Below are 23,103 nucleotides of genomic sequence, written 5' to 3'. Positions count from 1 at the left end.
ACGTTACACTCACTGGTCTATAGTTCCCTGTTTTCTTTTGACCTCCCTTTTTCAAAAGCGGGGTTATATTAACTACCTTTCAATCTGCAGGGACCATTCCAGAGTCCAAAGGATTTTGGAAAATGACTACCAATAGATCTTCTACCTCTAGGGCCACTTCCTTAAGTACTCTGGGATGAAGATGATCAGGCTCTGGAGATTTGCCTGCCTTCAATCCCATTAATTTCCCTAAAACCATTTCTTTACTAATACTGAATTCCTTAACTCCTCAGTAAAACTTGTGTTTCTCAGAACTTTCAGTACATTATTCATGTCTTCTTTTGTGAAGACAGAAACAACGTACAAATTTAGTTCCTCCGCTGTTTCTTTGTTCCCCATTATGAATACCCCCATTTCTGACTAAGGGGCCTATATTAGTTTTTAATCAATCTTTTTCTCTTTACACACCTGTAGAAACTTAGTTTTTATGTTCCCCGCAAGGTTACTTTCAAATTGTATTTTCCCCTTTTCTTTTTATCAACATTTTATTGAGGTATTTATGGTTTTATAACCGTAACAGAAGAAACAATGTACATACAATTATAAACATAGTGTAAAAGCCGTCTTCCTCCCTCACAGGTCCCACATTTTCTAGCCTCCCATTCTACACTAAACTAACCCCCCCCCCCCCCCCCCCGCCCCCAATCCTTCTGCTGACGGTTAATTCTCCCTAAAAAAGTCGACGAACGGCTGCCACCTCCCGGGTCTTCTGACACTCCACAAATCGCCACCTCTGGACTCGGTGCCACTCTTGTTTTCAATACTTTGGACATGATGTCCGCAAACCCCTGCCAGAATCTCCTACGGTTTGGGTGTGCCCAGGACATATGGACATGGTTCGCTGGCCCTCCCGCACACCTGTCTTCCACCCCAACGAACCTGCTCATCCGGGCCACTGTCATGTGAGCCTGGTGAACCACCTTAAACTGTATCAGGCTGAGCCTGGCACATGTTGTGGACACATTGACTCCTCAACGCATCCGCCCAGAGACCATCCTCCAACTCTCCACCTAACTCCTTTTCCCATTTGTGTTTCAGCTCCTCCGTCCGCGTTTCCTCTGACCCTATAAGCTCCTTATAAATGTCTGAAACCCTCCATTCTCCCACCCACACTCTGGAAACTACCCTACCCTGTCTCCTCTTGGTGGTAGTAGGGGGAAGGTTAAGACCTGCCTGCGTAGGAAGTCTCGTGCCTGCAGGTACCTAAATTCATTTCCTCCCGTCAATTCAAATTTCAACTCCAGCTCCCTCAAGCTGGGAAAAGTCCCCTCTATAAACATATTGCCCATCCTCTCAATCCCTGCTCTCTGCCATCTCTGGAACCCTCCATCTAACCTCCCCGGGGAAAACCGGTGATTATTGCAAATTGGGGACCAGACCGATGTTCCCTCTGCTCCCACATGTCACCTCCATTGTCCCCAGTCTCTCAGGGCCGCGACCACCATGGGGCTGGTGGAGTAGCGTGCCGGCGGGAACGGCAGAGGCGCCGTCACCAATGCCTCAAAGCTAGTGCCCTTACAAAATGCCTCCTCTACTAAAGTTCGGGAGTGCCAGCGCTCCAACATCCTCTTTTTAACTCTCGGGGTCTTACCCGCCCATACAAAGCCCAAGATCACCTTGTTGACCCGTTTAAAAAAGGACTGCAGAATAAAGATGGGGAGACACTGCAACACAAACAGGAATCTTGGGAGAACCGTCATTTTCGCTGCCTGTACCGTCCCAGCCAGTGACGACGGGAGCACATCCAATCTCCAAAAATCGTCCTTCATTTGATCATCTGGTCGGGCCAGATTAAGCTTGTGTAGCCGTTCCCATTCCCGCACCTCCTGGATGCCTAGGTACCGGAAGCTTCCCCCTACCACTCTAAATGGCAGCTCTCCCAATCGCCTCTCCTGCTCCCTTGCCTGGATTGCGAACATCTTGCTTTTCCCCATGTTCAATTTATACCCCAAAATCCCCCAGAATCCCATCATTTCTTCCATCCCTTCCACGGGTCTGACACATATAAGAGCAGATCGTCCGTATATTGCAAGACTCTGTTCCACACCCCTCCGGACCAGTCCCTTCCAGCCCTTTGAGGCTCTCAACACAATTGCCAGCTGTTCTATGGCCAGTGCGAACAGCAGGGGGGAGAGGGGGGCATCCCTGCCTCGTCCCCCGGTACAGCCTAAAATAGCCCGATGTCAGCCTGTTCGTCCGAACACTCGCCACGGGCGCCTGATACCGCAGCCTGACCCAGTCAATGAAGCCCCGCCCAAATCCATACCGCCCCAGTACCGCCCACAGATAATCCCGTTCCACCCCGTCAAATGCCTTCTCTGCGTCCATTGCGACCACTACCTCTATGTCCCTACCCTCTGGGGGCATCATGATAACATTTAACAGCCTTCTTACATTGGCCGCCAACTGCCTCCCCTTAACAAATCCCGTCTGGTCCTCCCCAATCACGTCCAGGACGCAGTACTCAATCCTTGAGGCCAAGATCTTGGCCAACAATTTGGCGTCTACATTTAGTAGGGAGATCGGTCTGTAGGACTTGCATAGCTCCGGCTCCTTGTCCCGCTTCAGGATCAATGAGATAGTGGCCTGTGATATATGAATAGGATGGGATAGAAGGATACGGACCCAGGAAGTGTAGAAGATTGTAGTTTAGTTGGGCAGTATGGTCGGCACGGGCTTGGAGGGCCGAAGGGCCTGTTCCTGTGCTGTACATTTCTTTGTTCTTTGTTCTTATATCGTCGGGGGCAGCCCCCTCTCTCCCTTGCCTCATTGAATGTCCTCATCAGCAGTATCCCAGAGAATCTTTTGTAAAACTCCACTGGGTACCCATCCGGCCCCGGGGCTTTGCCCGATTGCATGCCCTTCAGCCCATCTCTTCCAACCCAATCAGGGCCCCCAGCCCTTCTACCAAGTCTTCATCAACCTTTGGGAACTTCAGCCCCCCTAAAATTTGCCTCATCCCCTCCGGCCCTGCTTGGGGTTCCGACTTGTACAGTCTGCTGTAGAATTCATCGAACGCCTTATTGACCCCAGCTGAATCTCCGACCAGGTTGCCATCTCTGTCCCTTACTTTCCCAATCTCTCTGGCCTGCCTCCCGTTTTCTGAGCTGCTGCGCAAGCATTCTACTGGCCTTCTCCCATTATTCCATAGGCCCCCTCGCCTTCCTCAGCTCCTCCACCGCCTTTCCTGTAGTTTACAAGCCAAATTCCGCCTATAGCCACTGTTATTCCCCGTTATCTACCACTCTGGTAATGTCCTCAAAATTCCACTAAATTAGTTAGGCACGACATGCCCTTTATGAACCCATGCTTCGTCTGCCCAATGGGACAATTTCTATCCAGATGCCTCGCTATTTCTTCCTTGATGATAGATTCCTGCATCTTCCCTACTACCGAAGTTAAGCTCACTGGCCTATAATTACCCACTTTCTGCCTACCTCCTTTTTTAAACAGTGGTGTCACGTTTGCTAATTTCCAATCCGCTGGGACCACCCCAGAGTCTAGTGAATTTTGGTAAATTATCACGAGTGCCTTTGCAATTTCCCTAGCCATCTCTTTTAGCACTCTGGGGTGCATTCCATCAGGCCCAGGAGACTTGTCTACCTTTAGCCCCATTAGCTTGCCCATCACTACCTCCTTGGTGATAACAATCCTCTCAAGGTCCTCACCTGTCATAGCCTCATTTCCATCAGTCACTGGCATGTTATTTGTGTCTTCCACTGTGAAGCCCGACCCAAAAAACCTGTTCAGTTCCTCAGCCATTTCCTCATCTCCCATTATTCAACCTCCCTTCTCATCCTCTAAAGGACCAATATTTACCTTAGCTGAGATTTTCCAGCATTTTCTCTATCGCTTCAGATTCCAGCATCCGCAGTAATTTGCTTTTAGTCCAAACTTTATCTTCTTCTTAAAAAGGGTCGATTTTATCTGGTTGAACCCTGCTCTTCTCCTGGCCACATCCACGCTCAGATCCTGATAAATACGCAGGGCGCTGTTCTTCCATTTACAGCTCCGTGTCTGCCTGGCCCACCATAGAATGCACTCCTTGTCCAGGTACCTGTGGAATCTCACCACCATTGCTCTTGGGGTTTACCAACATGCAACTTCCTTGCGAGCGCTCTGTGCGCCCTGTCCACTTCCAAGGGTCGAGGGAATGTCCCCTCCCCCAGTAGCTTCTCAAACATACCCGCTGTGTACCCCCCTGCATCCGGCTACTCAAACATACCCGCTGTGTACCCCCCTGCGTCCGGCTTCTCAAACATACCCGCTGTGTACCCCCCCAGCGTCCGGCTTCTCAAACATACCCGCTGTGTACGCCCCTGCGTCCGGCTTCTCGAACATACCCGCTGTGTACCCCCCTGCGTCCGGCTTCTCAAACATACCCGCTGTGTACCCCCCTGCATCCGGCTTCTCAAACATACCTGCTGTGTACCCCCCCCTGCATCCGGCTTCTCAAACATACCCGCTGTGTACCCCCCTGCATCCGGCTTCTCAAACATAGCCGCTGTGTACCCCCCTGCGTCCGGCTTCTCAAACATACCCGCTGTGTACCCCCCTGCGTCCGGCTTCTCAAACATACCCGCTGTGTACCCCCCTGCGTCCGGCTTCTCAAACATACCCGCTGTGTACCCCCCAGCGTCCGGCTTCTCAAACATACCCGCTGTGTACCCCCCTGCGTCCGGCTTCTCAAACATACCCGCTGTGTACCCCCCTGCGTCCGGCTTCTCAAACATACCCGCTGTGTACCCCTCTGCGTCCGGCTTCTCAAACATACCCGCTGTGTACCCCCCTGCGTCCGGCTTCTCAAACATACCCGCTGTGTACCCCCCTGCGTCCGGCTTCTCAAACATACCCGCTGTGTACCCCCCTGCGTCCGGCTTCTCAAACATACCCGCTGTGTACCCCCCTGCGTCCGGCTTCTCAAACATACCCGCTGTGTACCCCCCTGCGTCCGGCTTCTCAAACATACCCACTGTGTACCCCCCTGCATCCGGCTTCTCAAACATACCCGCTGTGTACCCCCCTGCGTCCGGCTTCTCAAACATACCCGCTGTGTACCCCCCTGCGTCCGGCTTCTCAAACATACCCGCTGTGTACCCCCCTGCGTCCGGCTTCTCAAACATACCCGCTGTGTACCCCCCTGCATCCGGCTTCTCAAACATACCCGCTGTGTACCCCCCTGCATCCGGCTTCTCAAACATACCCGCTGTGTACCCCCCTGCGTCCGGCTTCTCAAACATACCCGCTGTGTACCCCCCAGCGTCCGGCTTCTCAAACATACCCGCTGTGTACCCCCCTGCGTCCGGCTTCTCGAACATACCCGCTGTGTACCCCCCTGCGCCCGGCTTCTGAAACATACCCGCTGTGTACCCCCCTGCGTCCGGCTTCTCAAACATACCCGCTGTGTACCCCCCTGCGTCCGGCTTCTCAAACATACCCGCTGTGTATGCCCCTGCGTCCGGCTTCTCAAACATACCCGCTGTGTACCCCCCTGCGTCCGGCTTCTCAAACATACCCGCTGTGTACCCCCCTGCATCCGGCTTCTCAAACATACCTGCTGTGTACCCCCCCCCTGCATCCGGCTTCTCAAACATACCCGCTGTGTACCCCCCTGCGTCCGGCTTCTCAAACATACCCGCTGTGTACCCCCCCAGCGTCCGGCTTCTCAAACATACCCGCTGTGTACCCCCCTGCGTCCGGCTTCTCAAACATACCCGCTGTGTACCCCCCTGCATCCGGCTTCTCAAACATACCCGCTGTGTACCCCCCTGCGTCCGGCTTCTCAAACATACCCGCTGTGTACCCCCCTGCATCCGGCTTCTCAAACATACCCGCTGTGTATGTCCCTGCGTCTGGCTTCTCAAACATACCCGCTGTGTACCCCCCTGCGTCCGGCTTCTCAAACATACCCGCTGTGTACCCCCCTGCATCCGGCTTCTCAAACATACCCGCTGTGTACCCCCCTGCGTCCGGCTTCTCAAACATACCCGCTGTGTACCCCCCTGCGTCCGGCTTCTCAAACATACCCGCTGTGTACCCCCCTGCATCCGGCTTCTCAAACATACCCGCTGTGTACCCCCCTGCGTCCGGCTTCTCAAACATACCCGCTGTGTACGCCCCTGCGTCCGGCTTCTCAAACATACCTGCTGTGTACCCCCCTGCGTCCGGCTTCTCAAACATACCCGCTGTGTACCCCCCTGCATCCGGCTTCTCAAACATACCCGCTGTGTACCCCCCTGCGTCCGGCTTCTCAAACATACCCGCTGTGTACCCCCCTGCGTCCGGCTTCTCAAACATACCCGCTGTGTACCCCCCTGCGTCCGGCTTCTCAAACATACCCGCTGTGTACGCCCCTGCGTCCGGCTTCTCAAACATACCTGCTGTGTACCCCCCTGCGTCCGGCTTCTCAAACATACCCGCTGTGTACCCCCCTGCGTCCGGCTTCTCAAACATACCTGCTGTGTACCCCCCTGCGTCCGGCTTCTCAAACATACCTGCTGTGTACCCCCCTGCGTCCGGCTTCTCAAACATACCTGCTGTGTATGCCCCTGCGTCCGGCTTCTCAAACATACCCGCTGTGTATGCCCCTGCGTCCGTTCCTTCGGATCCCTCCGGGAGACCCACTATTCTCAACTGCTGGCGGGACCTGTTCTCTAGATCCTCCACCTTCTCCTGGAGCCTTTTCTGTTGGTCTCTCAACATTCCCATCTCCATCTCCACTGCAGCTTGATGCTCCTGCTGTCCAGTCAGTGCCTTCTCCACTTTCTGGAACGCCCGATCTTGAGCATCCAGTCTGAGTTCCAGCCGCGCAATCGACTCCTTAATCTGGTCCAAGCATTCCTGTTTCTGCTTGGTGAAGCCCTCCTGTATAAACTGCATCAACTGCGCCGACCGCTGGGTCGTCAAGGCAGAACTCTGGTCGTCCGCCATGCTTTCTCCCATTGCAGCCTCAACCCAAGCCTTCTCCGTTTGCCTATTTCTTCCTTTGTGAGCACTCCTGATCCGCTTCTCCATGCACTGATGTCCGATTCCTCGTCACAATTGCATCCAACATCAATTTTCCACTTCAGAACTGACAAAAAATCAGGGGAAAAGGTCCAATGTTCCGACCCGAGCGGGAGCCACCAAATGTGCGACCTACTCCTTCATTGCTGCCACAGGAAGTGCGTATTTACCCCGTCTTAATCAATCCCTTGGTCTGCCTTTGCTGGATTTTAAACTGTTCTCAATCCTCGGGTATATTGCTTTTCCTTGCTAATTTGTATGTCGCTTTGAATCTAACACTATCTCTAATTTCCCTTGTAAGCCATGGCTTGGCCACGGTTCCCTTTCTACTCTTGCGCCAAATAGGAATAAACAACTTTTGGAGTTCACCTATTCATTCCTTGAATCGCTGCCATTGCCTGTCCGCTGTCCTTCCTTTCAGTAATGTTTCCCAGCCCGTCATAGCCAGCTCATACCTCACACCATCATAGTTACCTTTATTGAGGTTTAGGACCCTGGTCTCAGAATCAATTATCTCATTATCCACTATGATAAAGAATTCTATCATTTTATGGTCACTCATCCCCACGGGTTCTCTCTCAGCTAGATTGCCAACTAATCCTTTCTCATTGCATAACAATCAGTCCAATATGGCTGTTCCCTTGTTGGTTCTTTAACATATTGGACCAGAAAACCAATCGAATCCCCTATAACTATTGCATTCCCACATTCTTTACCCCTCCCCTCTGCAACAGAACCAACCGTGGTGCAACAAATTTGTCTGTTGCTGCTTTCCCCTGAGGCCATTCCCCTCAACAGTATCCAAAGCGGTATATCTGTTCGGCAGGGGAATGGCCACAGGAGATTCCTGCACTACCTGCCTCGCTCTCTTGCTCTGTCTGGTGGTCACCCATTCCCTTCCTGCCTGTGGAGTCTGAGCCTGCGGTGTGACCACCTCTCTATATGTGCTATCCACCACACTCCCCGCCTCATGGATGCTCCACAGTGTCACGATTTTTTTTAAAGTGTCATGCTTGGGCAGCACGGTAGCATTGTGGATAGCACAAATGCTTCACAGCTCCAGGGTCCCAGGTTCGATTTCGGCTTGGGTCACTGTCTGTGCGGAGTCTGCACATCCTCCCCGTGTGTGCGTGGGTTTCCTCCGGGTGCTCTGGTTTCCTCCCACAGTCCAAAGATGTGTGGGTTAGGTGGATTGGCCGTGATAAATTGCCTTTAGTGTCCAAAATTGCCCTTAGTGTTGGGTGGGGTTACTGGGTTATTGGGATAGGGTGGAGGTGTGGACCTTGGGTAGGGTGCTCTTTCCAAGAGCCGGTGCAGACTCAATGGGCCGAATGGCCTCCTGCACTGTAAATTCTATGATTCTATGTTGTGCCAGCACTTGTGTGTGTCATTTACCTTTAAAAGCTGAGTGAAAACAATTTAAATGTGAAGCTTCGCTTCAGGTGCCCTGATACTGAATGGAAAAGTACTCAGCTTTGGACAATGTACAACAGCTACATCAAAACATTGGAGAATGGTGGTGCTTTTTGGTCACGCTGTCCATCCGCGGCACCCTTTTCTAAGCCGACAGTTAAACATCGAGGTGTTAATCACTGTAAACCAGCTCCACCAGGCAGGACGTTGTGTTCCCATGGCTGACACTGGATCGCAAAGCAACTTCCGCTTTGACAAAGAATCATCCAGACTCGAAACGTTAGCTCTGTCCCCTCTCCACAGCTTCTGTCAGAACTGCTGCGATTTTCCAGCATTCTCTGTTTCTGTTCCCGATGCAACTTCTCTGCTTCAAACTTGGTTGCTACAAGAGACTCACAGAGGGACAGTGGAAATAACCTGATTGACCACTGGAGGTCTCTGGTTTGTTACCAACCAAAATGGAGAAGGTTAATTTGGGAAGGCACCAAACACATCAGAGACTTTGTCAGGAACACACAGCGATGAAGTTGAGGCAACAGAACACAAATTGCCAAGCAACCCATCTACCCAACCCTTCAACCACCACCAGCCCAGCTTGTGACAGTCTACAGACCTTGGACCTGTCGGGCATCTCACAGCCCATTGAACCAGCATCATCCTCAATCCCTATCGATTGCCTACGAGTAACAAAAAGCACTCAAAGAACGTGAGCCAGTTACAGGACTACATCATACGGAGTACATTTGTATGCTCCGAGAAACAGACTTTTATATTTATATTTAGCATTTGCAATTGGTTATTTTGGAATGTGAAAATATTTTGAAACTTGCAAGAAGATTGTGCTTTTGCAAACGGTGCACGTTACCTACGCTGAATCGCAGTAATCCCGATAATTTTGGCTTCCAGTTCTGGTTAGTGGTGTAAATTGCAGGTTCTGATACAACATGAACTGGTCTAGAATTTGGAATTGAACGCCATCGTGGGAAATCTGAAACAACTGAAGATGTGGGAACATGCGGTATCCCAGGCTGCTGAGTGAGGCAAAGCGGGAAATGATAGGGGTGCTGGCAATAATTTTCAATTCCTCTCTGGCCACAGGAGAGGTGCCAGAGGACTGGAGGATTGTGAATCTGGTACCATTATTCAGGAAGTGATAAACCAGGAATCTAGAGGCCAGCGAGTCTAACCTCAGTGGTGGGGAAACTATTGGAAGCAATTCATTTTTTTTAACAAACAATTTTATTGAGGTATTTTTGGCATTGTAAACAGTTACAGATAACAGAAATGTGCAAACATCAATATAAAACCAATACTTCAATCAAACCATACTGCACATGTCCGTTCCTCTCCCCTAGACACTCCTGCCTATTTATCCCTCCTACTCTGCTCTAATCTCCCGCGAAGAAGTCGATGAATAGTTGCCACCTTCGGGCGAACCCCAGTACAGATCCCCTCAAGGCGAACTTAATTTTTTCCATACCCAGAAAACTTGCCATGTCCGAAAGCCATAGTTCGGTCTTCGGGGGTTTTGGGTCCCTCCATGCCAGCAGTATTCGCCGCCGGGCTATTAGGGAAGCAAAGGCCAGAACATCTGCCTCTTTCTCCCCCTGGACTCCCAGGTCTTCCGAAACCCCGAAAATTGCCACCCCTGGACTCATCACCACCCTTGTTTTCACCACCCGGGACATGACCCCCGCAAATCCCTCCCAGTACCCCCTAAGCTTAGGGCATGCCCAAAACATGGGAAGTCCTAGCGCACTCGTTTTCGACCCCAAAGAATTTTCTCATCCGAGCCATCGTCATGTGGGCCCGGTGAACGACCTTAAATTGAATGAGGCCGAGCCTGGCACATGCTGCGGTTGAGTTTACCCTACTCAGAGCTTCCGTCCACAGCCCGTCCTCCATCTCTCTGCCAAACTCCTACTCCCATTGGAGTTTCAGTTCCTCTGTCTGGGACTCTTCCCTCTTCATGAGCACCTTGTAGATATCTGAGACTCTACCCTCTCCTCCTCCTCTAGAGACTATTCTGTCCTGGATCCCTATTGGCGGGAGGCGTGGGAAGGATGGGACCTGTCTGCGTACAAAGTCCCGCATCTGTAAGTACCTAAAGTCATTTCCCCTTACCAGCCCAAATTTCTCCCCCAAGCCCCTCAAACTCGCAAAGCTCCCCTCCAGGAACATATCGCCCACCCCCACCCGCCGCCATGTTCGAAACCCTCCATCCATATTCCTGGGGGCGAATCGATGGTTATCACAGACAGACGCCCCCCGGTCCCCCCACATGCCTCCTCCACTGGCCCCATATCCGCAGGGCCGCCCCCACTACCGGGCTGGTGGAGTATCTGGCCGGCGACAGCAGTAGGGGAGCCGTGACCAGGGCTGCCAAACTGGTGCCCCTGCACGAAGCCGCCTCCACCCGTTCCCAGATAGACCCTGTACCCACCATCCACTTCCTTATCGTGGCTATGGTAGCCGCCCAGTAGTAGTTGATCAGACTCGGCAATGCCAGTCCCCCCTCGCTGCGGCTCCTTTCAAGCATCGCCTTCTTCACCCGCGGGGATTTTCCCGCCCAGACAAAGCTCATGATGTTTTTGCCAGTCCTTTTGAAGAAGGGCTGTGGGATAAAGATCGGGAGGCACTGGAAGATGAACAGAAATCTAGGGAGGATTGTCATCTTTACAGTCGGCACCTTCCCCGCCAGGACAGCGGGAGTGCATCCCATCTCCGAAACTCCCTCTTCATTTGTTCCACCACCCTAGTCAAATTTAACTTATGCAACCTGCCCCAGTCACGTGCCACCTGTATCCCCAAGTACCGGAAACTTTCCCCAACCAGCCTAAATGGCAGCTCCTTCAGTCTATTCTCCTGGCCCCTCGCCTGCACCACAAACATCTCACTCTTGGCCATATTTAATTTGTACCCTGAAAACCGGCCGAACTTCCTCAATGCCCCCCCCCCATTATCCTGTTCGTCCTAACGCTAGCTTTTGGGGCCTGGTACAATAGTCTGACCCAATTAACCAGTCCCTCCCTGAACCCAAACCGTCCAAGCTCCTCCCACAAATAGCCCCACTCCACCCGGTCGAAGGCCTTCTCAGCGTCCATTGCCACCACTACCTCCACCTCCTTGCCTGTCGGGGGCATCATGATCACATTAAGCAATCTTCTCAAGTTAGCTGTCAGCTGCCTGCCTTTCACAAACCCTGTCTGATCGTCCCCAATCACCTCCGGCATGCAGTCCTCAATTCTAATCGCCAGGACATTGGCCAGGAGCTTGGCATCCACATTGATCAGGGAGATTGGCCTGTATGACCCGCAGGATTCCGGGTCCTTGTCCCGCTTCAGTATCAGCGAGATGGTGGCTTGCGACAACGTCGGTGGTAGGGTCCCTCTGTCCCTTGCCTCATTAAAAACCTTTGTCAGGACCGGTCCCACTATCTCTGAGAACTTCTTATAAAACTCTACTGGGTATCCATCCGGTCCCGGGGCTTTCCCCAACTGCATGGCCTTTAGGCCCCCCAATATCTCCTCCACTCTAATCGGGGCCCCCAGCCCGTCCACTAGTCCCCTGCCTACATTTGGGAAGGTTAGTCCATCCAGAAACCTTTTCATCTCCTCCGGCTCTTCCGGGGTTCTGAAGTGTACAGCTTACTATAGAAGTCCCGAAATACCTTATTCAGTCCTGCCAGGTCCTCCACTCTGCTCCTCTCCCCATCAACCACTCTACTTATTTCCCTGGCCACCTCCCTCTTCCTGAGTTGCTGCGATAGCAATCTACTGGCCTTCTCCCCATGCTCATACACCACTCCCCTCGCCTTCCTAAATTGTATTGGAAGCAATTCTGAGAGACAGAATTAATCTGCACTTGGAGAGGCTGAAATTAATCAAGAACAGTCAGCATGGTTTTGTTAAGGGGAGGTCATGTCTGACCAACTTGATTGAATTCTTTGAAGAGGTGACCAGGTGTGTAGATAAGGGAAATGCATTTGACGAAGTCTACTTGGACTTCAGCAATGCCCCACATGGGAGACTGACAGCAAAGGTAAGACCCATGGGATCCAGTAATTTCACAGATGACATGAAAGTTTGTGGGGTGGTGTGGTGAACCACTGTATTAGGGGATGTAAGGTAGGACCTGCACTACAGGTTTGCCGGTAGCTCCTGCCGGCTGGCTCCGCCCACGGAGAACTGTATAAATATGCGTGACCTCCAGTGCCCTGCCATTTTGCCAGCTGCAGCAGGAGGCCGCGCATCTGACTGTAATAAAGCCACAGTTGTACCCAATCTGCGTCTTTGTGCAATTGATCGTGCATCAATTTATTGCAGTCAGATTTTTCCACAGAATGGATATCAGAATCAAACCTGATCGCCTGCAGCTGGATCCACACTCGCCCAACGCCAGAAAAGACTTTACTCACTGGTTAGCATGTTTTGAGGCCTACATCAAGGCTGCGGACCCCGCACCAACGGAGGCTCAGAAGATAAACGTCCTGTACTCCAGACTGAGCTCCAGCGTGTTCCCGTTGATCCAAGATGCCTCGAATTACGCGAAAGCAATGGCACTCCTTAAAGAACACTCTGCTCAAAAGCCGAACACGCTCTTCGCCAGGCATGTACTCACCATCCGCTCGCAACTACCTGGTGAGTCCATCGAAGACTTCTGGCGCGCCCTAATTCCACTCGTCCGGGACTGGGACTGTCAGGCCGTTACGGCCGCTGAACACGCAAACCTCCTCATGCGCGATGCATTTGTTACGGGGATTGCGTCGGACCGCATCCAAGAATGATTACTGGAAGGGGTCACGCTCGAACTGGCGGAGACGAAAATCTTGGCACTCTCCATGACGGTCGCATCCCGTAATGTACAGTCCTACCCCTCCCGTCGTGCTGCCCACCCTTCTACCCCTTCCTACCCCTCCTGGACACCGCCGTCGACCTCCTCAGCTGGGGCCCTGCCTTCCCAATACGCCTGCGCCGATCCGCGCACCCCGGGTTCCCCGCTGCTACTTCTGCGGTCAGTAGAAGCACCCCCGCCAACACTGCCAGGCCCGCACTGCCGTTTGTAAATCCTGCGGTAAGAAGGGCCACTTTGCGGCTGTGTGCCAGGCCCACGCAGTCGCTGCGATCGCGCCTGCTATCGCCCCCTCCCAAACGCACAATGGGAGCCGCCATCTTCTCCTCCCGGGGCCATGTGCAACCAATGGGCGCCGCCACCTTGTCCCGACCCCGCAATGCGCATCATGGGCGCCACCATCTTGTCCCCCACAGGGTCTCCAGACATCCCGACATCGGAACTGCACACGCTCGATGGCTACCCGCAGCTCGCTTCGATGACGCTGGACCAATCTCGCCCGCACAACCTGGCCACCGCGTCGACGACGGTGAAAATAAACATCGCGACCTTGTGCCTGCTGGACTCCGGAAGTACCAAAAGCTTCGTACACCCAGATACGGTAAGGCGCTGCTCCCTCGCGGTCCATCCTGCCAATCAAACGATTCCCCTAGCCTCTGAATCCCACTCCGTCCCGATCTGAGGCTTCTGTACAGTCACCCTCACTGTCCAGGGCGTAGAATTTAGTAACTTCCACCTCTATGTCCTTCCTAATCTCTGCGCTGCACTCCTGTTGGGCCTGGACTTCCAGTGCAATCTCCAGAGCCTCACCCTCATTCGGCGGGCCACTACCCCCCCTTTCCGTTTGCGGCCTCGCGACCCTCAAGGTCGATTTCCCCCTCCCTTTTTGCCAATCTAATTGCGGATTGCAAGCCCGTTGCCACCAGGAGCAGACGGTACAGCACCCAGGACAAGACCTTCATCAGGTCCGAAGTCCAGCGGCTGCTTAAGGAGGGTATTACCGAGGCCAGCAACAGCCCCTGGAGAGCCCAAGTGGTAGTGGTTAAAACTGGGGAGAAACACAGGATGGTCATTGACTACAGCCAGACCATCAATCGGTACACGCAGCTCGACGCGTACCCCCTCCCTCGCATATCTGATATGGTCAATCAGATTGTGCAGTACCGGGTCTTCTCAACAATTGACCTGAAATGCGCCTACCACCAACTCCCCATCCGGAAGTCGGACCGGCCATACACTGCCTTCGAGGTGGACGGTCGCCTCTATCACGTCCCTAGGGTCCCTTTTGGTGTCACAAACGGGGTCTCGATCTTCCAAAGGTAAATGGACCGAATGGTTGACCAGTACGGTTTGCGGGCCACCTTTCCGTAATTAGATAATGTCACCATCTGCGGCCACGACCAGCAGGACCACGATGCCAACCTCGATAAATTCCTCCGCACTGCCACTCTTCTCAACCTGACCTACAACAAAGAGAAGTGTGTGTTCAGCACGACCCGGTTAGCCATTCTCGGCTATGTAGCCCAAAACAGACTTCTCGGGCCCGACCGCAGGCGCCCCCTCATGGAACTTCCCCGCCCCCACTGCCCCATGGCCCTCAAATGATGCCTGGGGTTCTTTTCCTACTACGCCCAGTGGGTCCCAAACTATGCGGACAAGGCCCGCCCACTCATTCAGTCCACCCAATTCCCCCTCACGGCCGAGGCACAACTCGCTTTCGCCCGCATCAGAGCAGACATCGCCAAGGCCGGGATGTGCGCAGTGGACGAGTCACTGCCTTTCCAAGTAGAAAGCGACGCTTCAGACGTCGCCCTTGCTGCCACCCTAAACCAGGCAGGCATACCCGTGGCATTCTTTTCCCGCATCCTTCATGCCTCTGAAATTCGACACTCATCCGTCGAAAAGGAGGCCCAAGCTATCGTTGAAGCTGTGAGGCATTGGAGGCATTACCTGGCCGGCAAGAGATTCACTCTCCTCACGGACCAACGGTCGGTAGCCTTCATGTTCAATAACACACAGCGGGGCAAGATCAAAAATGATAAAATCTTGCAGTGGAGAATCGAGCTCTCCACCTATAATTACGAGATTTTGTATCACCCCGGTAAACTCAACGAGCCCCCAGACGCCCTCTCCCGAGGTACCTGTGCCAGCGCACAGGTAGACCGACAGCCTTTGTAACCCGGGGGTCAATCGATTGTACCATCTGGCCAAAGCTCGCAGTCTGCCCTACTCCGTCGAGGAAGTAAGGACAGTCACCAGGGTCTGCCAGGTCTGTTCGGAGTGCAAGCCGCACTTCTACCAGCCGGACCGCGCACGCCTGGTGAAGGCTTCCCTCCCCTTTGAACGCCTCAGCGTGGATTTCAAAGGGCCCCTCCCCTCCACTGACCATAACACGTACATTCTCAGTGTGGTCGATGAGTACTCCAGATTCCCCTTCGCCATCCCATGCCCCGATATGACGTCTGCCACCGTAATCAAGGCCCTCAGCACCATCTTCGCTCTGTTCGGTTTCCCCGCCTACATCCACAGTGACAGGGGATCCTCATTCATGAGCGATGAGCTGGGTCAGTTCCTGCTCAGCAGGGGTATAGCCTCCAGCAGGATGACCAGCTACAACCCCCGGGGAAACGGGCAAGGAGAACGGGAGAATGGGACGGTTTGGAGGGCCGTCCAGCTGGCCCTACGGTCCAGGACCCTCCCAGCCTCTCGCTGGCAGGAGGTCCTCCCTGACGCTCTGCACTCCATCCGGTCACTATTGTGCACCGCCACTAATAACACACCCCATCAACGTGTTTTTACCTTCCCCAGGAAGTCCACATCCGAGGTGTCGCTCCCGACTTGGCTCGCTGCTCCAGGACCGGTCCTTCTCCGTAGGCACGTCCGACTCCACAAAGCGGACCCCTTGGTGGACAGGGTTCACCTGCTCCACACCAACCCTCAATATGCCTACGTTGAGTTCCCCGACGGCCGCCAAGATACTGTCTCACTCAGGGACCTGGCACCGTCAGGTTCCAACCCAACACACACCCCCACCCATTCTCTCCCCCCTTCCTCCCCCCAAACCGGGCCGCCAACACTGACCCCACAAGACCACACACCCCCCTTTCCGCACAAGAGGACGAAGAGGATTTTGGCACGCTCCTGGAGTTTCCCGATGACTGGCCAGCATCAGCACCGCCATTGGTGCCACCTCCACCACCGCCAGCACCGACTTCGCCGCCACCGTTACGCCGCTCCCAACGAAGCACCAAAGCACCGGACCGGCTGAATCTTTGACGGACTCCGAGCCGTCAACATGGACTTTTCTTTTTTAATTCCTTCTTAACACTGTACATAATTGCACTATTTGTATATAGTTTCACATCACCCCCGCCGGACTCATTTTTAACAGGGGGTGAATGTGGTGAACCACTGTATTAGGGTATGTAAGGTAGGACCTGCACTACAGGTTCGCCGGTAGCCCCTGCCGGCTGGCTCCGCCCACTAAGAACTGTATAAATATGCATGACCTCCAGTGCCCTGCCATTTCGCCAGCTGCAGCAGGAGGCCACGCATCTGACTGTAATAAAGCCACAGTTGTACCCAATCTGCGTCTTTGTGCAATTGATTGCACATCAGGTGGTAAATAGTGAGGAGGCTAGCCTTCGATTACAGGAGGATATAGACAGGCTGGTCAGATGGGCGATCAGTGGGAATACAGGATAAAGGGCAGGACACTGGGAAGCACCGAGGATCAGAGGGACCTTGCTGTGCATGTACACCCGTCCCTTAAGGTAGCAGAGCAGGTGGGTACAGTGGTTAAGAAGGCATATGGTATACTTGCCTTTATTAGCCGACGTATAGAGTTAAAGAGCGGGGAGGTTATGCTGGAACTGTATAAAACGTTGGTTTGGTCACAGCTAGAGTATTGTGAGCAGTTCTGGAATCCACATTATAGGAGGGATAGCACTGGAAAGGGTGCAGAGGAGATTTACCAGAATGTTGCCTGGGCTGGAGAGTTTTAGTTATGAAGAGAGATTGGATAGTCTGGGGTTGTATTCCTTGGAGCAGAGGAGACTGAGGGGGGACATGATTGAGATGTATAAAATTGAGGGGTATCGATAGAGTAGACAGGAAGTAACTTTTCCCCTTTGGTGGAGGGTCAATGACCAGGGGGCAGAGATTTAAGGTGAGGGGCAGGAGGGTTAGAGGGGATGTGAGGGGAAACCTTTTCACCCAGAGGGGGGTGGGAGTCTGGAACTCGCTGCCTGAAAGGGGGGTGGGGGCAGAGACCCTCAGAACATTTAGGAAGCATTTAGATGTGCGCATGCAGACTTCCAGTTGCGGCGATGCGGAGCTAAGCCGCACCTTTCGGCGGCTCCCGCTAGAACGGACCTTTGGGCTCTCCAGAGGAGCCCCAACGGCAGTTTTTCGATGACTTCCCGTGTGGGAAGGTGAGAGCAAGGTCCCCCTTCCATAGTATATGGAGTGGACCAGAAGTGGAGCGGTCAAAAAAACGGTTTTGGAGCAGCGAAAGAAGCGAGGGAGAAAAAACAAGATGGCGGAGGGCGGAGATCGAGCGGCACGGGGGCCGGAGCAGCAGGAGTTTCTCAGGCGCTGCGTGGAGGAGCTTAAGAAAGAGGTGCTGGCGTCACTGCTGACGGCGATCGAGGGGCTGAGGGAGACCCAGAAGGCCCACGGGGTAGAGATCCGGGAGGTGCGGGAAAAAGCCGCAGAGAACGAGGACGAGATCTTGGGCCTGGCGGTGAAGATGGAGGCGCACGAGGCGCTGCACAAGAGGTGGGCGGAAAGATTCGAGGACCTGGAGAACAGGTCGAGGAGGAAGAATCATCGGATTCTGGGTCTCCCTGAAGGGGTGGAGGGGGCCGATGCCAGGGCATATGTTAGCACGATGCTCAACTCGCTGATGGGTGTGGAAACCTCTCCGAGTCCCCTAGAGCTAGAAGGGGCTCATCGGGTCCTGGCGAGGAGACCCAAGGCCAACGAGCAGCCAAGGGCTGTGGGGGTGAGGTTTCATCGTTTCGTGGACAGGGAACGTGTCTTGAGATGGGCCAAGAAAGAGCGGAGCAGCAGGTGGGAGAATACGGAGATCCGAATCTATCAGGACTGGAGTACGGAGGTGGCGAAGAAGAGAGCTGGTTTTAATCGGGCCAAGGCGGTGCTGCATAGGAAGGGGGTGAGATTCGGAATGCTGCAGCCAGCGCGATTGTGGGTCACATTCCAGGATCAACACCACTACTTTGAAACGCCTGAAGAGGCTTGGACCTTTATAGAAACTGAAAAGTTGGACTCAAACTGAGGGTCTGTGGTTGTGGGATGGATGTCGGTTGTATACAGGGTTTCAACTATGCGTAGGGAATGTTCCACGGGTTGGGTGATGGATGGGGATGGAGGAAGGGATCTGATGGGGAGACTGTGAGAGAATGTGGGCGCCGGTGCTGGAGGGAGGGGAGGCCCGGGGATGGGGGAATTGGGATAAGGCCGCAACAGCAGCTGCGCCAGAGGGGGCGGGGCTGGCTCAGGAAAGCGCGGGCTTTTTCCCGTGCTAGGGGGGGACGGATGGGGGGGGGGATGGAGGAGCGCACGCTGATTGCTGGGGAGGAGGAGGGGAGATTTCCACACGGGTGGGTTCAATGGGATGGCGGGGGAGGCCGGGGTCAGCAGAAGTCAGCTGACTTACGGGAGTGTTATGGGGGGAGCAAAAGAGCTAGATAAGGATCTAGCGGGGGGGGGGGGCGGGGAATGGGGGACGAAATAGGGTTGCTGCTGCATTGGCCGAGGGGGAACTGGAAATAGGAGAGGTGGTCGGGGCGGGGGTCCCCCGTCTGGGGGACTGGAGGGTGCGGGAGGAGCGGGCACGGGACTGGCCTAGAAAAGGAGATGGCTAGTCGGCAGAGGGTGGGGGGGGGGGAGGGGGGGGAGGGGGGGGAAGCCCCCCAATCCGGCTGATAACGTGGAATATGAGGGGCCTGAATGGGCCGATTAAGAGGGCCCGGGTGTTCGTGCACTTAAGGGGACTGAAGGCAGACGTGGTCATGCTTCAGGAGACACATTTGAAGGTGGCAGACCAGGTCAGGTTAAGAAAGGGATGGGTAGGACAGGTATTCCATTCGGGGCTGGATGCGAAGAACAGAGGGGTGGCAATACTGGTGGGGAAGCGGGTGTCGTTTGAGGCCAAGAATATAGTAGTGGACAATGGAGGTTGGTACGTGATGGTGAGCGGTAGGTTGCAGGGGGCGTGGGTGGTATTGGTAAACGTATACGCCCCGAACTGGGACAATGCTGCATTTATGAAGCGTATGTTGGACTGCATTCCGGACCTGGAGGTAGGAAGCTTGATAATGGGGGGGGATTTCAACACGGTGTTGGACCCAGCATTAGATCGTTCCAGATCTAGGATGGTGAAGAGGCTGGCTGCGGCCAAGGTGCATTCGGGGGGGGGGGGGGGGGGTATATATGGGTGGGCGGGGAAGAAGGCTTTCCTAGGGGCACTTGAAAAAGGAATAACATAAACATAGGGGAAAGTCAATATGTGCGGGAGGAACCCACTGTACAAGTTCTGTATTATGTTGGATTGTTATGTTTATGTTTGTTCTGCTCCTTCCCTTTTTCTTTTCTGTTACGGGGGGGGGGGTTTAATTGGTTGAAAATTTTTGTCGGGAAAACTTTGAAGAAACATATATATTTTTTAAAAAGATGTGCGCTTGCGATCCCAGGGCAGTCACGGCTCTGAGTCAAGTGCTGGGAAATGGGGTTAGAATGGTCAGGTGGGTGTTTTTGACCGGCGCAGACACGATGGGCCGAAGAGCCTTTTCTGTGCTGTTTGGCTCAAGAACTCTGAAAGGAGCAGATCATTTGTTTTGTATTTTCTTGCCTCCGCTGGGCAGTTTTGTTTACTGATTGTGAGGGGGGGGGGGGGGGGGCGCAGAGGGGCCATTGCCAGTTATTTTCTAACTCCTTTCCCAATCTCTCATTCTGCACCAACTGTAGACCTGCTCCTTGTTCTGAATCTCTGGAAATGCTCCTTCATCCCAAAGCAATGTGCTTCATAGATGAGAATTCTGGAATTCCGCGTGTGCAGAGCTGTAACATTTTGTCCAATGTTGTTCGTTATTGATCCAATCAGAACCACTGCAATATTTGAATTATTCTGGACTGTGTCTGAACTGATCATTCTCAAAAGGCAGGAAACTGCCAGACAATTAAATCCAGGACAGTGAGTTGCATTAGAATGTTCTTTATTCACACCGGTTTTGCTGCACTAAAATACTACATTGTCACAGAAAGCAGAGGGAGCCGATTCAGTCTTGTCCCCGGTCTTCTACTCTTCGTGCTGGAATAGAAAAAGCTCCGTCAGTAAACATGAAACATGAGCAGAGAATAGAGCCTGCAGAGTGACCAGCATGACTGGGCCGGGGCCTGGGACAGGCAGAGTGACCAGCGTGACCGGGCGGGGGCCTGGGACAGGCAGAGTGACCAGGGCCTGGGACAGGCAGAGTGACCAGCGAGACCGGGCCGGGGCCTGGGACAGGCAGAGTGACCAGCGAGACCGGGCCAGGGCCTGGGACAGGCAGAGTGACCAGAGTGGCCAGGCCGTGGCCTGGGACAGGCAGAGTGACCAGGGCCTGGGACAGGCAGAGTGACCAGCGAGACCGGGCCGGGGCCTGGGACAGGCAGAGTGACCAGCGAGACCGGGCCAGGGCCTGGGACAGGCAGAGTGACCAGAGTGGCCAGGCCGTGGCCTGGGACAGGCAGAGTGACCAGCGAGACCGGACCAGGGCCTGGGACAGGCAGAGTGACCAGCGTGACTGGGCCGGGGCCTGGGACAGGCAGAGTGACCAGCGTGACAGGGCCGGGGCCTGGGACAGGCAGAGTGACCAGAGTGGCCAGGCCGTGGCCTGGGACAGGCAGAGTGACCAGCGAGACCGGGCCGGGGCCTGGGACAGGCAGGGTGACCAGGGCCTGGGACAGGCAGAGTGACCAGCGAGACCGGGCCGGGGCCTGGGACAGGCAGAGTAGCCAGCGAGACCGGGCCAGGGCCTGGGACAGGCAGGGTGACCAGGGCCTGGGACAGGCAGGGTGACCAGGGCCTGGGACAGGCAGAGTGACCAGGGCCTGGGACAGGCAGAGCGACCAGCGAGACCGGGCCAGGGCCTGGGACATGCAGGGTGACCAGCGAGACCGGGCCGGGGCCTGGGACAGGCAGGGTGACCAGGGCCTGGGACAGGCAGAGTGACCAGCGAGACCGGGCCGGGGCCTGGGACAGGCAGGGTGACCAGGGCCTGGGACAGGCAGAGTGACCAGCGAGACAGGGCCGGGGCCTGGGACAGGCAGAGTAGCCAGCGAGACCGGGCCAGGGCCTGGGACAGGCAGGGTGACCAGGGCCTGGGACAGGCAGGGTGACCAGGGCCTGGGACAGGCAGAGTGACCAGCGAGACCGGGCCAGGGCCTGGGACATGCAGGGTGACCAGCGAGACCGGGCCAGGGCCTGGGACATGCAGGGTGACCAGCGAGACCGGGCCAGGGCCTGGGACAGGCAGAGTGACCAGCGAGACCGGGCCAGGGCCTGGGACATGCAGGGTGACCAGCGAGACCGGGCCAGGGCCTGGGACAGGCAGGGTGACCAGGGCCTGGGACGGACAGGGTGACCAGAGTGGCCAGGCCGTGGCCTGGGACAGACAGAGTGACCAGGGCCTGGGACAGGCAGAGTGACCAGCGAGACCGGGCCAGGGCCTGGGACAGGCAGAGTGACCAGCGAGACCGGGCCAGGGCCTGGGACAGGCAGGGTGACCAGGGCCTGGGACAGACAGGGTGACCAGAGTGGCCAGGCCATGGCCTGGGACAGGCAGAGTGACCAGGGCCTGGGACAGGAAGAGTGACCAGCGAGACCGGACCAGGGCCTGGGACAGGCAGAGTGACCAGCGTGACAGGGCCGGGGCCTGGGACAGGCAGAGTGACCAGCGAGACCGGGCCGGGGCCTGGGACAGGCATAGTGACCAGCGAGACCGGGCCAGGGCCTGGGACAGGCAGGGTGACCAGAGTGGCCAGGCCATGGCCTGGGACAGGCAGAGTGACCAGGGCCAGGGACAGGCAGAGTGACCAGCGAGACCGGGCCGGGGCCTGGGACAGGCAGGGTGACCAGGGCCTGGGACAGGCAGAGTGACCAGCGAGACCGGGCCGGGGCCTGGGACAGGCAGGGTGACCAGGGCCTGGGACAGGCAGAGTGACCAGCGTGACTGGGCCGGGGCCTGGGACAGGCAGTGTGACCAGGGTCTGGGACAGGCAGAGTGACCAGGGCCTGGGACAGGCAGAGTGACCAGCGTGACTGGGCCGGGGCCTGGGACAGGCAGTGTGACCAGGGTCTGGGACAGGCAGAGTGACCAGGGCCTGGGACACGCAGAGTGACCAGCGTGACTGGGCCGGGGCCTGGGACAGGCAGAGTAGCCAGCGAGACCGGGCCAGGGCCTGGGACAGGCAGGGTGACCAGGGCCTGGGACAGGCAGGGTGACCAGGGCCTGGGACAGGCAGAGTGACCAGGGCCTGGGACAGGCAGAGTGACCAGGGCCTGGGACAGGCAGAGTAACCAGGGCCTGGGATAGGCAGAGTGACCAGCGTGACTGGGCCGGGGCCTGGGACAGGCAGAGTGACCAGGGCCCGGGACAGGCAGGGTGACCAGAGTGATCAGAGCCTGGGACAGGCAGGGTGACCAGAGTGACCAGGGCCTGGGACAGGCAGGGTGACCAGGGTCTGGGACAGGCAGGGTGACCCGGGCCTGGGACAGGCAGGGTGACCAGG

At 55.3% G+C, this 23,103-nt stretch overlaps 1 protein-coding gene across 3 annotated transcripts in view; it reads right to left on the bottom strand.

Moving 5' to 3' along the window:
- Window positions 1-20,529: 20,529 nt before the first annotated feature.
- LOC140428683 (myosin-7-like) overlaps window positions 20,530-23,103 on the bottom strand; it is a 324,346-nt gene continuing 321,772 nt past the window's right edge. For all 3 annotated transcript variants that reach the window (XM_072515412.1, XM_072515413.1, XM_072515414.1), the window contains one exon: window positions 20,530-20,641. In XM_072515412.1, coding sequence (XP_072371513.1) covers window positions 20,630-20,641 — 12 coding nt within the window. In that variant the 3' untranslated portion in view covers window positions 20,530-20,629. The remainder of the gene's footprint in view (window positions 20,642-23,103) is intronic.

Source organism: Scyliorhinus torazame, chromosome 8, assembly GCF_047496885.1.
Source record: "Scyliorhinus torazame isolate Kashiwa2021f chromosome 8, sScyTor2.1, whole genome shotgun sequence".
Classification (NCBI taxonomy): Eukaryota; Metazoa; Chordata; class Chondrichthyes; order Carcharhiniformes; family Scyliorhinidae; genus Scyliorhinus; species Scyliorhinus torazame.
This window is presented reverse-complemented; position numbering and strand designations above follow the sequence as displayed.